This window comes from Martes martes, assembly GCF_963455335.1.
Source record: "Martes martes genome assembly, chromosome: 14".
Lineage (NCBI taxonomy): Eukaryota > Metazoa > Chordata > Mammalia > Carnivora > Mustelidae > Martes > Martes martes.
This window is the reverse complement of record NC_137902.1, coordinates 19,812,479-19,826,966: the sequence shown is the minus strand read 5'-3', so window position 1 is coordinate 19,826,966 and position 14,488 is coordinate 19,812,479. Positions and strand designations below refer to the sequence as shown.

Here is a 14,488-nt window from a genome sequence, read left to right as displayed (position 1 = left end):
TTCGGCTCAGGTCATGGTCTCAGAGTCCTGGGATCGCTCTGGGTCCTGGTATCAAGTCCCACATCGGGCTCTCCTAGCTTCCCCTTCTCTCTACGCCTGCCTCTCTGCCTACTTGTGATCTCTCTGTCAAATAAGTAAATAAAATCTTTTTAAAAAGTAACAAAATCAAAGCAACATATCAACAATAATACAATAGTAGGTGACTTTAACAACCCCCCTCACTGAAATGGACAGATCATCTAAGCAAAAGATCAATAAGGAAATAAAGACCTTAAATGACACACTAGACCAGGTGGACATCACAGATATATTCAGAACATTCCATCCTAAAGCAACAGAATACACATTCTTCTCTAGCGCACATGGAACATTCTCTAGAATAGATCACATCCTGGGTCACAAATCAGGTCTCAACTGGTACCAAAAGACTGGGATCATTCTCTGCTTATTTTCAGACCACAATGCTTTGAAATGAGAACTCGGCCACAAGAGGAAAGTTGGAAAGAACTCAAATACATGGAGGCTAAAGAGCATCCTACGAAAGAATGAATGGGTCAACCAGGAAATTAAAGAAGAATTGAAAAAAATCTGGGAAACAAATGAAAATGAAAGCACAACTGTTCAAAATCTTTGGAACGCAGCAAAGGTGGTCCTGAGAGGAAAGTATATAGCAATACAAGCCTTTCTTAAGAAACAAGAAAAGTTCCAAGTAAACAACCAAACCCTACACCTAAAGGAGCTGGAGAAAGAACAGCAAAGAAAGCCTAAACCCGGCAAGAGAAGTTAAATAATAACGATCAGAGCAGAAATCAATGAAATAGAAACCAAAAGAACAGTAGAATAAATCAATGAAACTAGGAGTTTGTTCCTTGGAAGGAATAATAAGATTGATAAACCCCTAGCCAGAGTTATTAAAAAGAGAACAGAAAGGACCCAAATAAATAAAATCATGAATGAAAGAGGAGAGATCACAACCAACACCAAAGAAATACACACTATTATAAAAACATATTATGAGCAACTATACACCAGCAAATTTGACAATCTGGAAGAAATGGATGCATTCCTAGAGACACATAAACTACTAAAATCAAAGAAATAGAAAACCCGAACAGACTGATAACCAGTAGGGAGATTAAACCTGTCATCAAAAATCTCCCAACAAACAAGAGCCCAGGGCCAGACAGCTTCCCAGGGGAATTCTACCAAACATTTAAAGAAGAATTAATACTTATTCTCCTGAAACTATTCCCAAAAAATAGAAATGGAAGGAAAACTTCCAAACTCACTTTATGAGGCCAGCATTACTTTGATCCTAAAACCAGACCAAGACCCCCATCAAAAAGAATTACAGACCAATATCCTTGATGGACACGGATGCAAAAATTCTCATCAAAATACTGGCCAATAGGATCCAACAGTACGTTGAAAGGATTATTCACCACGACTAAGTGGGATTTATTCCTGGACTGCAAGCTTGGCTCAACATCTGCAAATCAATCAATGTGATTCATAATGAAAGAAAGAACAAGAACCATATGATACTCTCAATAGATGCTGAAAAACCATTTGACAACGTACAGCACCCTTTCTTGATCAAAACTCTTCACAGTGTTGGGACAGAGAGTACATTCCTCAATATCACCAAAGCCATCTATGAAAAACCACAGTGAATATTATCCTCAATGGGGAAAAACTGAGAGCTTTTTCCCTAAGGTCAGGAACATGGCAGGGATGTTCACTATCACCACTGTATTCAACATAGTACTAGAAGTCCTAGCCTCAACAATCGGACAACAAAAAGAAATTGAAGGCATCCAAATTGGCAAAGAAGTCAAACTCTCACTCCTTGCAGATGAAATGATATTTTATGTGAAAAACCCAAAAGACTCCACTCCAAAACTCCTAGATCTCATACAGGAATTCAGTAAAGTGTCAGGATATAAAATCAATGCACAGAAATCAGTTGCATTTGTATACACCAACAGTAAGAAGAAAAAGGAGTTGGTCCCATTTATAATTGCACCCAAAACCATAAGACACCTAGGAATAAACCTAACCAAAGATACAAAGAATCTGTACTCAGAAAACTATAAAGTACTCAGGAAATAAACTGAGGAAGACACAAAGAAATGGAAAAACGTTCTATGCTCATGGATTGGAAGAACAAATATTGTGAAAATGTCTATGCTACCTAAAGAGCAAGCTACACGTTTAATACAATCCCTATCAAAATACCATCAATTTGTTCCAAAAGAAATGGAAAAAATACTCTTAAAATTTATATGGAACCAGTAAAGACCCCGAATAGCCAGAGGAATTTTGAAAAAGAAAACCAAAGTTGGCAGCATCACAATTCCAGACTTCAAGCTCTATTACAAAGCTGTCATTATCAAGACAGTATGGTACTGGCACAAAAATGGACATATAGATCAATGAGACAGAATAGAGAGCCCAGAAATAAACCCTCAACTCTATGGTCAACTAATCTTCGACAAAGCAGGGAAGACTGTCCAATGGAAAAAAGACAGTCTCTTCAACAAGTGGTGCTGGGAAAATTGGATAGCCACATGCAGAAGAATGAAACTGGACAATTTTCTTACACCACACACAAAAATAGACTCAAAATGATGAAAGACCTCAATATGAGACAGGAATCCATCAAAATCCTTGAGGAGAACACAGGCAACAACCTCTTCAACCTCAGCTGCAGCAACTTCTTCCTAGAAACATCGCCAAAAGCAAGGGAAGCAAGGGCAAAAATAAACTATTGGGACTTCATCAAGATCAAAAGCTTTTGCACAGCACAGGAAACAGTCAACAAAACCAAAAGACAACTGACAGAATGGGAGAAGATATTTGCAAATGACATATCAGATAAAGGGCTAGTATCCAAAATCTATAAAGAACTTATCAAACTCAACACCCAAAGAACAAAGAATCCAATCAAGAAATGGACAGAAGATACAGACAGACATTTCCGCAAAGACGACATCCAGATGGCCAACAGACATATGAAAAAGTGCTCCACATCACTCGGCATCAGGGAAATACAAATCAAAACCACAATGAGATACCACCTCACACCAGTCAGAATGGCTAAAATTAACAAGTCACAGAATGACAGATGCTGGTGAGGAAGCGGAGAAAGGGGAACCCTCCTACACTGTTGGTGGGAATGCAAGCTGGTGCAACCACTCTGGAAAACAGTGTGGAGGTTCTTCAAAAAGTTGAAAATCCAGCTACCCTACGAAGCAGCAATAGCACTACTGGGTGTTTACCCTAAAGATAGAAATGTAGGGATCCGAAGGGGCACATGCACCTGAATGTTTATAGCAGCAATGTCCACAATAGCCAAACTATGGAAAGAACCTAAATGTCCATCAACAGATGAATGGATAAAGATGATGTGGTATATAAATACAGTGGAATACTATGCAGCCATCAAAAAAACCCAAAACAAAATCTGACCATTTGCAAAGACGTGGATGGAACTAGAGGGTATTATGCTAAGTGAAAATAAGTCAATCAGAGAAAGACAATTATCATATGATCTGTCTGATACGAAGAATCTGAGAGGCGGGGAAGGGGATTGTGGGTGGCAGGGAGGGAAAAAATGAAACAAGATGGGACCAGGCAGGGAGACAAACCATAAGAGATTCTTAATCTTAGGAAACAAACTGAGCGTTGCTGGGGCGGGGTGGCAGGGGGTAGGGTCGCTGGGTGATGGACATTCGGGAGGGTATGTGCTATGGTGAGTGCTGTGAACTGTGAAAGACTGAAGATTCACAGACCTGTACCCCTGAATGTATATAATACATTATATGCTAACGAAAAAAAAAAAAGGTATAAAAAGAAAAAGAAAATCAACTTCCCTGGACTTAGTCCTTAAATTTAGCATACTACCTGTTTTTACATTCAACCTTTTTTTTTTTTTAATCATTTATTTAAAAGTAAAGTCTTTTGATTCTCCTGTATCTCATCTTCCCTTTGAGGACTTGCACACTGCAGTTTTATTCCAGTTCTCCATCTTTCTGGGATCAGCTTCTCCCACTGTCTCTTGGACTTCAGGCCATGACATGCAGATCCAGGCAGGAAGCTCCAGGCACCCAGGACCAGAAACCTTTGCTCCTTGGGCTTGAGCCCGTTGAATCAAACTTTGCTCTAAGGCTGCCTTGGGAAGTGACAGGCTTATCAGCCTGAGGAACAAACAGGGGTGTTGCTGTCACACTTGAATTACAGTCTGCTTGAACTCCAAGTCTCCTGCAATCCACAGCTCCTGTTTCCTGGGAGAAGAAACCCTCTGGGGGAGCAGAGGAGATCGTGGTCTGAGTCCGAACAGGGGGTCTTCTGACTTTTAGAGGGACAATGGAGGACAAACATGATTAATACATCCTGTCATTGAAGGAGAAACTTCTTTTAAGAACAATCCTACGGGACACGGAAATAGGAGCAAGTGTTAAATAAACACATTCAAGGATGATCTTTGGGGGATCAAAACAGTCCTGTTATTGGGTCCACATCACAAATACAACCTCAGAACCAGCTGTGTAGCGTGCTTCCTCCCACACAGCAAGTTGGAACCAAAGATCCTTCAGAGAAAATAAGAGGAGGGACAACGGAAACGCTGGCAAGTGTTTCAAGGCACTCTGTCACTTTAGGTTCGCCATACCACTGAAAACTTCCCTGCGGACACCGTGGTTCTGAGTGGTAAAAACAGATTCGTTCACGTCATTTTCTGCTTCCCCAGCTGCAAAGTAGCGGACGTGGCCAATCATGCTTTGGTGGATGGCTGAAGTACACTTTTATTTATTCATCTTTCAAAGCCATCCAAATCCAAGATATGGTTTAAGATTAAATGAGACTAGTTTAAACGAGAACTAGCCACACAATTAAACGTCAAATGTAGTCAAATGCACACGCACCAAGATAGAAAAATAATTTGGACATACTTCCAAGTTAAAAAGAATATTGGGAAACATGAATAGCATGACCCAATGTGTGTGTATGTGACGTGTGCGTGCGTGTGACATACGCGTGTGCGTGTGATATGCATGTGTCATGTGTGTACATATACATCTTTCTCTTTTATGATTAAGGAGGTTATTTAATTACAACATTCAGATATTAAAACCATAAATCCAAAAATGGAAAATACTCACGTATTTTTTAAATTTCCTTCAGTTTCAGAGATCTTACATCTGAGTTTCAAACTGATAATTCCATCTTGGCGGTAGAGAAGACGAAGACATACTTTTGAAGTTACTAATTAATCCATCAAACCAAACACAATGTGAATTTTCTAACAGATTAAAACTAGATTTACATTGTATGTATATAGTGCTATCAATTCAGTCAAATACCTTTCCATTTCTGATGTTCAGTGTTAAATTCAGACTGGAAGCAGTTATCGCTAATTTTTTTCACTTTTTTTTAATTGACATATAATTGACACACAATGTTGTATTAGATTCTGCATACATATTCATTTACACACATATACTTGCTCTATATGTTACTGAACACTTAACACAAAGAAAGAAACTGAAGAAAATATATAGCAGATTAGTAGCTGTATCTCCAGGTTATGTCTTAGGGTGGGTTCCTTAAAAAAAGCAGGCCTGGGGCACCTGGGTGGCTCAGTGGGTTAAGCCTCTGCCTTCGGCTCAGGTCATGATCTCAGGATCCTGGGATCAAGTCCCGCATCAGGCTCTCTGCTTGGCAGGGAGCCTGCTTCCTCCTCTCTCTCTCTGCCTGCCTCTCTGCCTAATGATCTCTGTCAAATAAATAAATAAAAATTTTAAAATCTTTAAAAAAAAAAAAAAAAGCAGGCCCTAAGACAAGAATTTATATGTAACTGGTTTGTTGGGGGGATGGCTCCAATAAATGCCAGTGGGAAAAAGGGGGAAGTGAAACACAGAAGAAAAGGAAGAAAGTAAAGGTAAGTTCTAGAACAAGTTACCACGGTGGGCCATGGGGCTCCATCCCACTGGGCAGCTGCATGAGACAGTAAAGACCACACCTCAGACATCCCAGCCAAGGGCTGAGGAAGTCTCTTCTCCCATACCCAACCACGATGGTCACAGGGACATCAGCTCTTTGGGACTGTCCCAAGTGTGAAAGTCAAGATAAAGCCCATGGATGGGGAGTCGCAGGCACTTGCCACAGAATGCTATGTACGAGTGAGGAGACATGAGGGCTGTGGTGCTACGGTGCCATGGTGGGGGGGCAAGGGAAGAACCCACAACACATAACACAGGGTGGACCATGTTAGACTCACTTTCAACATTATACTCACCAAAATATTAAGTTTTCCAGAGAAAAGAAAAAGGCTTTCCAGTTAAGCCAGACAATACATGGGGAGGCCAGGGATCTCTCCTCAAAAGGGACCTTCTGTCTAGACAATGTCTCCCCCAAAGGCCACCACCCCCTAAGATGCGGTGTAGACAGTGCTGAGAGGAAAGACACAGCTGAGACAAAGCACATTCAGACATTTTATTCACTGATCATAAATACAGTCTCATGAATCAAGGTGATCATGAATAATGTACTAGCACCTGGAACCTGACCGTCAGAGAGCAAGCACTCAGTGTTTCACCATCACTGGCCAGAGAACTCCCTGCGGCTGCTCAGGGCATCTCCCCTGCTCGAGTGTTCAGCTTTGCAGGGACCCTCCTTCTGGTGCAGCAATTTTATTCTTGGCTAGTTCTCAACAATTAAAAAAATCATAAAAGATTGAGTGTTTGCAAGAAAATATCAAAGAGGATAAGAAGATTTTCAGTCCTTCTTAGAATCTCAAAGTAAAAAGGAGAAGGAAGGAAGGAGAGGAAAGGGGACAGATGCCAGGGATCTGCCAGGTTTCTTCCCTTCCCCAGAGTGTTTTACAAAAACAAAAACCATGAGGCATTAGTGCTGCTTGGAGATGGGCTGCGTCTCCCTGATGAGCCACTCGAGAGCTTCCTGGCGGCCCTGCTTCTGCAGTTCCTTCCCAATCACTTCCCTGCAGGTCAGGTGGTAACTGTTGAGCCAGTCGCACTACAAGACGGGAGAAAGACAGGCAGTGTTCACACCTCTCGCAGAGGCTACACAGGCAAATAGGGAGAGGCCCCCAGGCACAGAGATCACGAGTTGAGGGCAGAGATACACAAAACCTTTTCTCCCTGCTCAAGGACAAGTGAATTCCTTGGGCTCCATTTCCCTGGAAATTGAGGGGACAAGGCCACACTGCTTATGGTAAAATGCTTCCAGAACAGCCTAGTGCAGTGGACTGGCAATGACTGTGAAGAAACTTTAATTCCTGAGAGCAAGTCATGGCTTTGGGCTTCCAAAGTGCAGAGTAACCTGTACCCAGGTATCGTTCCCAAAAGGACCCTCAGGCCATACCCACAAGACACTGTGAGAGGGACAGGGCAGGGGGTCTGGTAGGTCCTACATCCACCTATGTGGCCTCCTTCCCTTATACCTCAGCCATCTCGGGGTGGCAGTGGAGGAGAGGGGGGCTGAAAACTAGCCCCTAGATGCCTGGTAAGACTTCTGCTAAGAGACATACCTGAAGGTGTCCCACCAATGCACAGAGTTTCCTACCCGTTTCCACTGATAAAGTTGAGTAAACCAGGATGAGCCAAGCCCCTGTGGGTGGCTATCTGGACGAAGCCCAAACCTCTGGTAACCATGGACTGTGGTGCCGCAGGGTAGGGCCAGGAGCTTAACTTTCAGACACTCGACAGCAGATGTTTTAAAAAGAGGTAAGAAGGAAGGAGGTCTGACAGGATTTGGTGCCTAGGTCAGGGTGGATCCATGCTGGCAAAGTTCTGCGCCATAAAAGGGTGAACTCTCCCCGCTGCGGCAGGGTGGGTGTGAAGGCTGGAGTGAAGCAAGTTCTACCCAGAGGACGACCACCATTCTCTTCACTGGCCTGGAAGTGGGCCCGACCCGACACTCAGCTGCGGTGAAGCAGGCAAGACAGACACCGCCATCAGTGCCGCTCGCTGCTGCAATGAACCACATGCCACCTGGGAAGGCAGCGGTGTTACAAAAAGCACGGGCACTGGGGACTCCAGTCTGGACCAGGTACCAAGGACGAGCTCAGGGGTTGAGATGGGCAGACAGATGCAGTGGTATTGCCAATGGGCTCTGACCCACTGAGGGCTCCACTCACCACTGGGTCGCCACTCGCTACTGGCCCCTACAGGGAATTGGGGAGCGGGGCAGGGAGCCAAAAGCAAGCAAACTGCTATGGGTCAGGCAGGGCTAGGAGACAGCCAGCGGTCCAAAGCAGCCAACCCTGGAGCTGAGGTGAAACTCCCAAGAACCTCTGAGTTGTACGCACAGCCTCATGGGGCCCTAACCAACATCCCAAGGCCCTGAGAGTGTGCAGCGGCCCATGTTCATGACCAAAGTCCTCAGCTGCCACCTCTGATAAATGATGGGAATGCAAACCCAAAAAGTCCCAAAAGTCACTCAAAACAATCTACTTGGGAGACAGTAAAGGACACGACCAAGTATTTTAAAAGCCAATTGGAGAGACTCTGGTTGTGGGGTATTATTGTGCCTTCCGACAGAAAGAAGCCCCAGAGTTATTAAGTAGTATAGAGAAAGAGATTTTCTTTTTTTGCTTAAAGAGACAATAAATGTACTCTGCTTGGTATGTTAAATACATCTACTGTTATTTGTAGGAACTTGCTTATGATCTAAGGATAAGAAGCTATTATCTGCCCTATAAAAGCTAATTGGCAGAAAGAAGAGTTCAGTGATTTGGCTATGCAAGGTATAGTAATGAACCACTGAGTACAACGGAGCCCACAGCCATGTTCAATGTCATGGGGTGGACTGAGTCAAGTTAACAAAATTTCTCCCTCAGGAAGAATGGCCTCACTCAACCTTCCTCACGCACTGTTTCTGTAGATAAAGTGGATTGTCACTGGGAGGAATGCCTCCTGGGGAGTACACTACCTGTGGCAGCAGGGACTGCATGACCTTGAGCTATAGTAGGAAGCCACAGCCTTGGGCTTCCAAGAGCAAAGTGACTTCATACTTGGAGGGTCCCTTGCTAAGACCCTGGAAGCTATACCTGAGGCCATGAGAAGAGCCCCCGGCTCCTGTGGTGCACAAAGGATTCAAGCAGGTGGCTTCCATGCCTGCTCATGTGTTCTCGTCCCTCTTCCCCTAAGCTAGGGACCGCTGGAGGGACTCTTCCTGCCAGACCCACACCCGACACTGGGCCGCTAACAGGCTGTTTCTGGTCCAGCGCCATCAACAAGCTGAATAAACCCGCACCAGTCGGCCTCGTTGAGTGGGGGTGTCTGGCTGCCCAAGCAAAGGTAAGCAGAGGTGCCCATGCTAAGCAGGAAGCAGATGACCTTTTTCTGTCACCCCTCTGTGAGCAGAGTCAGGCAGAAGCTTCTGGCTGGGAGAATTCCATTCCGCAGTCCCACACAAGTGGCCTCCTCGAGCCTCAGAGGCACCTTTCTCTCGCGCCAAGCATGAGGGCACACCACGGAAGATGCCTGAAGAGGCACCTCACCGCCCCTGGGGCGAGGCTAGGGGCTGCCCTGGGTAACAAAACTTACTCCTACAGTGCCCTGCCATGCTTGTCCCGCCCTCAGCTCCCATCAATCACCTGCAGTTTGCAGGGACTCCTGACCACCTGCCTTGCTCTGAAACTTGTGTCCTGGCTTCTGTCTTCCTGGCTTGGGAACTGTTTGGTCTGTCCAGTGCTGACTGTTCCCGCCCAGTTTCTGACCCCGTCTCTGCTCTGATTTGGATCACCTGCCTGATTCCACAAGCCTTACTCCGGGTTCCGAGGCCCGCCACCTCACCTGGCCTCGTGGGCCTAGGGACCCGGCACAGGGTCTGAAGTGGATTCATGACCTGCGTCACTCTAAGCCTGAGAGTGAGCACCACTGGGCTCCTGGCTTTATGAAGAGCTTCACAGCCTGGAGTGACCAGAAGAGGAGGCACCACCTCTCTCCTTGTCTGTGTGACAACTGGGCATATGATAATAGATTTTGCTTTTCATTCTCGTAATGTTTCATTCAACACGAGAACACAATCTGGTACATGCAATGGCCAACAGGCCCTACTACCCATCTGGCTTTTCAGAGGGAAGACGCATGGCCCATGGTTTGCTAAACGCTCCCCAGCGCAGCTATGGCTCGTGCCCTCAAGGAAAAGCAATGGCAAATTAATCCTACTCGTGAAACCTTACAGCCCCCCCACCCCCCAATGGTGCAGGGTGGACTACCTCTACCTGGAGAGCCAACAAATATAGGAAAAGCATCTACAGTCCTCAGGAGACCTCGGATTTTCAGACTCAGGTGGCACAGCCCTCTGAAGTAAAAAGTGGGAACAGACAAGAGAATGGAAGGTAGCTCTCCACCCCAGTCCCACTCTGTCTCCTCCAAGCCACCCTCATTACCTCTTTGTCTGTTAGAGAATCCACATCTATCATTTTGGTCTGTATGGGAACCAAAGTTAAAGGTTCAAAGGTCAGGCTTCCCCGGTTATTGAAGTTATACTGTTGGAAAAGGAAGAAAACAGAAGCTTTTACTCCTCTCTTACCACAGAGAGCCACCATGAAGTCATTCCCACCAGACATGACCACCCCCCAGGGCCAGGTGTGACTGGGAACCAAAACGGAGTTTGCTGGTTGGCACCTCCAGTAGGCCCAGGAGGCACGATGAACCCAGCTGAAGCCACCGTCCTGGAGCTGCCCCGCTGTGTCAACAGCTGCCTTCGGGAAAAGCCGAGGGGCTCAGAGCAGCAGGTCCCCAGGCTAACGTCCACTGTGACGGAGAAGCAGTAGGGGCAGAGCATGGCGGTGTCTAGACGAGGGGCATCACTGCTTTTGGTTCTCAAGACTCTACTAGAGCATAAGTCCCCAACATCACTTTTACTTAACAGTTTATTTAAACTGTTTAGGGGCGCCTGGGTGGCTCAGTGGGTTAAAACCTCTGCCTTCGGCTCAGGTCATGATCCCAGGGTCCTGGAATCGAGCCCCGCATTGGGCTCTCTGCTCTGCAGGGAGCCTGCTTCCCCCACCCTCTCTCTGCCTGCCTCTCTGCCTACTTGCGATCTCTATCAAATAAATAAAATAAAAACTTTAAAAAAAAAACTGTTTAAATTTAAACATTTACTTATTATTTATTAAACATTTATTTATTATTATTTAAATAAACTTAAACATTTATTTAACAGTTTAATTAACACATTTAATCATGTGTCCTCCCTCGACCAGCCAGTCCCATCTGGTGACAGATAACAGGTTTGTCCATTCTACACAGTACAGAATGGCCAGGGCACCTGAGAGTGTGCTTGGTCTCTGCTTCCGGCAAGGCCTCTGGGAGTGAGGGGAGAGGCCACTCTCAAGGACGGTGACTTCGATGTGGAAGCAGAGAACAGAAGCCTGCAGGCTGAGGAAGCCACTTCCCTCCAACTATTCCATTTCCACCACCACCCACAGAAGAGGAGTGAACGGGTCTCTAGGTAAAGCCTAGCACCTAAGCCCTGGGACCTCTTGGTAACAGTGAAGGGAGAAGGTGAAGTGCCTGTCTTCCGGAAGGAAACAGACCCGTCTAATCACGAGCCTATGGGGCCCGACCCGCCAGGCCCCTCAGCTTTACCTGACAGAAATCATCTGAGGCATTTGTTGAAAATACAGTTTCCAGGCCCTGACCCTGGGTCTGGGTCCGGGAGGGGCCTTCAAACAAGCACCTCCCCCACCCCCAGCACATGTCCCCCTGACGTAGAGGAAGCATCATGACAAGGAGCCCCAAATCCCATCAGGCAGGGGCCTGCCTGGCACCCCGGGAATTCCAGTTCCGGGTCCCAGTTCATTCCGGAGTTTCCTTCTGGCTTCTGCAAAGGACAGTGATTTCTAGGAGACTCTCTGATATCAGGGGGAGGAAGCTCCATGTTGGCTCCAGAATGGCACATTCTTGGCTCCAGAGACAGCCAGCCTCATTCATCTTCCCTCATTAAGAAATAAGGAAAATTTAAAAATAAACAAACAGACCATTACCTACCTTGGTCTTCACAGGAACCACCAGGACAACATTTTCAATGCGAATTCCAAAAGCCCCATCTTCATAATAGCCTGGCTCTAAAAGAAATCAAACCCAGAGATGAGAAGCAGCCGGGGACGAACACGTACACACAGGCGAGAAGCGCTCACTCCTGCGACGACAGCCCCACCATGAAGGAGGAGGAGAGACAGGCCAACAGCCCACTCAGCCCCGGGGCAAGGAGAGACAGGCCAACAGCCCACTCAGCCCCGGGGCAAGAGCCCAGAGACACCTCTGCCTCCCACACGGCCACTTCCAACAGGTCCTCAAGGAACAGACGGAAAGATTCTAAAGTGCCTGAGAACGGGCGCCAGGGCCGGGAGTACAGTAACAGAGGATCGACCAAACAAGTCCCGGTGCTTATTCCTAAGACATAACGAGGCAGGCATTAAAATATATGCACAGAGATCCGGTAAGGACCTGGGAAGAGGAAGTACATTAAGTTAAGAAAGCTGAATACAAACAATACATCCGATATAATCTGAATGATTAGGAGAAAAGATACATACGTATATGAAAGACCCAAAGCTAACACATCAAAATATGAAGGTCTCACCTGGGTGGCTGGATTACAAATGATTTTCATTTTTTTCCATATGCTGCCCCACAGCCTCACCTTTTCTAAAATGAACGCGCATCACTTGTATAATCCTAAAAAGTTGTTGTTCTTGTTTAATTCAAGGTGACCAGAGGGGGAAATTATATCCAATCTACTTTAAGATAATCAAAAGCTAAGAAACAACAGAGAGCCTTCCAACAGGCTCGAAGACCCGTGCCCACCCTGGATGGGAGGGACACTTACCATCAGTGACAATCATGCCTGCCTCCAAGGGCTCATCGGAGAACGTTTTATAACTGATGCCACAAGGACCCTCATGAACATTCAGAAAAGATCCAACACCGTGCCCCGTTCCGTGCAGGTAATCCAGGCCAGAATCCCACAAAGCTGAGCGGGCAAACGAGTCAAGAAGGTGTCCTGAAAGACACATAAAGAACCACTCAGTGATATTTGTCCAGTACTTGTCAATTTGCAAAGCACTTTAGAGATTAGATTTATTATGTTTGGCTCCAGAAAGTGAAACAGAAACCAGTGGGTAAAAGTTACTGGAGGGTTCGGATTTCAAGCCAGCATTAGAAAGAACGAACAGTCAGAGCTCCTAAGACAGCCACTCCCCAGCCCGCCAGAGCTCAGTCTGAAGCTGGAAGACTGTCTGTCCAGGAAGCCAGTACAGGGTCTGGTCGCCTGCAGCAGCTAAGGGTGTGGGTGATACACACATTCCCTTCCCAGGCTGGGACCCTGAGGTTTCAGAATGACAAAGATGAGACTCTAAACAGACTGCAAGGAAACAGATGCTCTGAGAGATGAGTGCAGAACCGATCTAAGCAGATTCAAGGCCCAGGTCTTGTCAACTCCCCGCCCAATGCCCCACCCATCAGTCCTCAGGCAGACTAGTATATATCTGAAATCAGGTTCCCAGTAAAATAAATCCCGACAAGCATCCCAAAAGGAGGCAATGGCCCAGCAAAGCAGGACAGTGAAGAGGCTGCACCAACCAACTTGCACTTGGGCCTAGAGGCCTTCATGTGCTAGCCACCCTCTCCTGGGAGCCTGTGTCATCTGACACCTCAGGTGGGCAGGAGAGAGGTACACAACTGACGTCATACCAAACCGAGGCCTGGCTCCCTGGGAGGCACTCACTCCACGCAGCACTTGCCCTGGCTGGGCCTAAAGGGGCCGGGGCTGCCACGAAACAAAGGACATGTCCTTCCACTCAAATTTAGACATGTTTGGTGCCTGAACAAGGAAACGCCTGCCATATGACAGAAGGAACCACCTACCTTTGGTTCCAGTCGGGAAAACGGCTGCACTCACAGCTATGTGGCCCTTGAGGACATATGTGAAGCATTCCTGCCAAAGAAAACCCAGGGGCAAGTTGCAGAACGAGGACAGACACTTCAGTCCTGGAGCTTTCCGGCAGCTCAGAAAACCTTGCTTCTGAAGGTTATTAGCAATACCACAGAGAAAATCAGAGGAAAAAGAAAAAAACTCTGGTGGAAAAAAAAAAGCTTGCCCATGGGACCGATTTTCTAAAAAATCTTGAAATTAAATTTAGTTAAAAGAGAACCGTCAGAGATGACCCCACAGGTCCTTCCCTTGAAATGAACATTCTGACACACAGCAGCTGAGCCTGAGAAAGACGAGCAAAAGTCACAGAACGGCTGATGTCACCAGCTAACAGTCACCGAGCTACTCCTCCGGGCCAGGCATGGTACTGAGCACTGAACACTTAATCCCATGTGGGATGCCGGAGATGCTGCTGTCATCCCCACTCAACAGAGAAATTAACTAGCCTGCCGGACGGCATAGTTCTTAAGGAGCAACATCTGGCCTTGAAGTCAGGCAGTCCTGCAGCAGTATCTGCACC

At 46.3% G+C, this 14,488-nt stretch overlaps 1 protein-coding gene across 3 annotated transcripts in view; it reads right to left on the bottom strand.

Moving 5' to 3' along the window:
• Window positions 1-6,481: 6,481 nt before the first annotated feature.
• The window catches only part of XPNPEP1 (X-prolyl aminopeptidase 1), a 55,723-nt gene continuing 47,716 nt past the window's right edge, over window positions 6,482-14,488 (bottom strand). For 2 of the 3 annotated variants that reach the window (XM_080822717.1, XM_080822716.1), the window contains 5 exons: window positions 13,902-13,971; window positions 12,865-13,038; window positions 12,024-12,100; window positions 10,418-10,516; window positions 6,482-7,035 (listed from right to left, as the gene is read on the bottom strand). In XM_080822717.1, the coding sequence (XP_080678843.1) occupies window positions 6,907-7,035; window positions 10,418-10,516; window positions 12,024-12,100; window positions 12,865-13,038; window positions 13,902-13,971 (549 nt within the window). In that variant the 3' untranslated portion in view covers window positions 6,482-6,906. Of the gene's footprint in view, window positions 7,036-10,323; window positions 10,517-12,023; window positions 12,101-12,864; window positions 13,039-13,901; window positions 13,972-14,488 lie in introns of all 3 variants that reach the window. The other variant, XM_080822718.1, reaches the window with a different exon arrangement.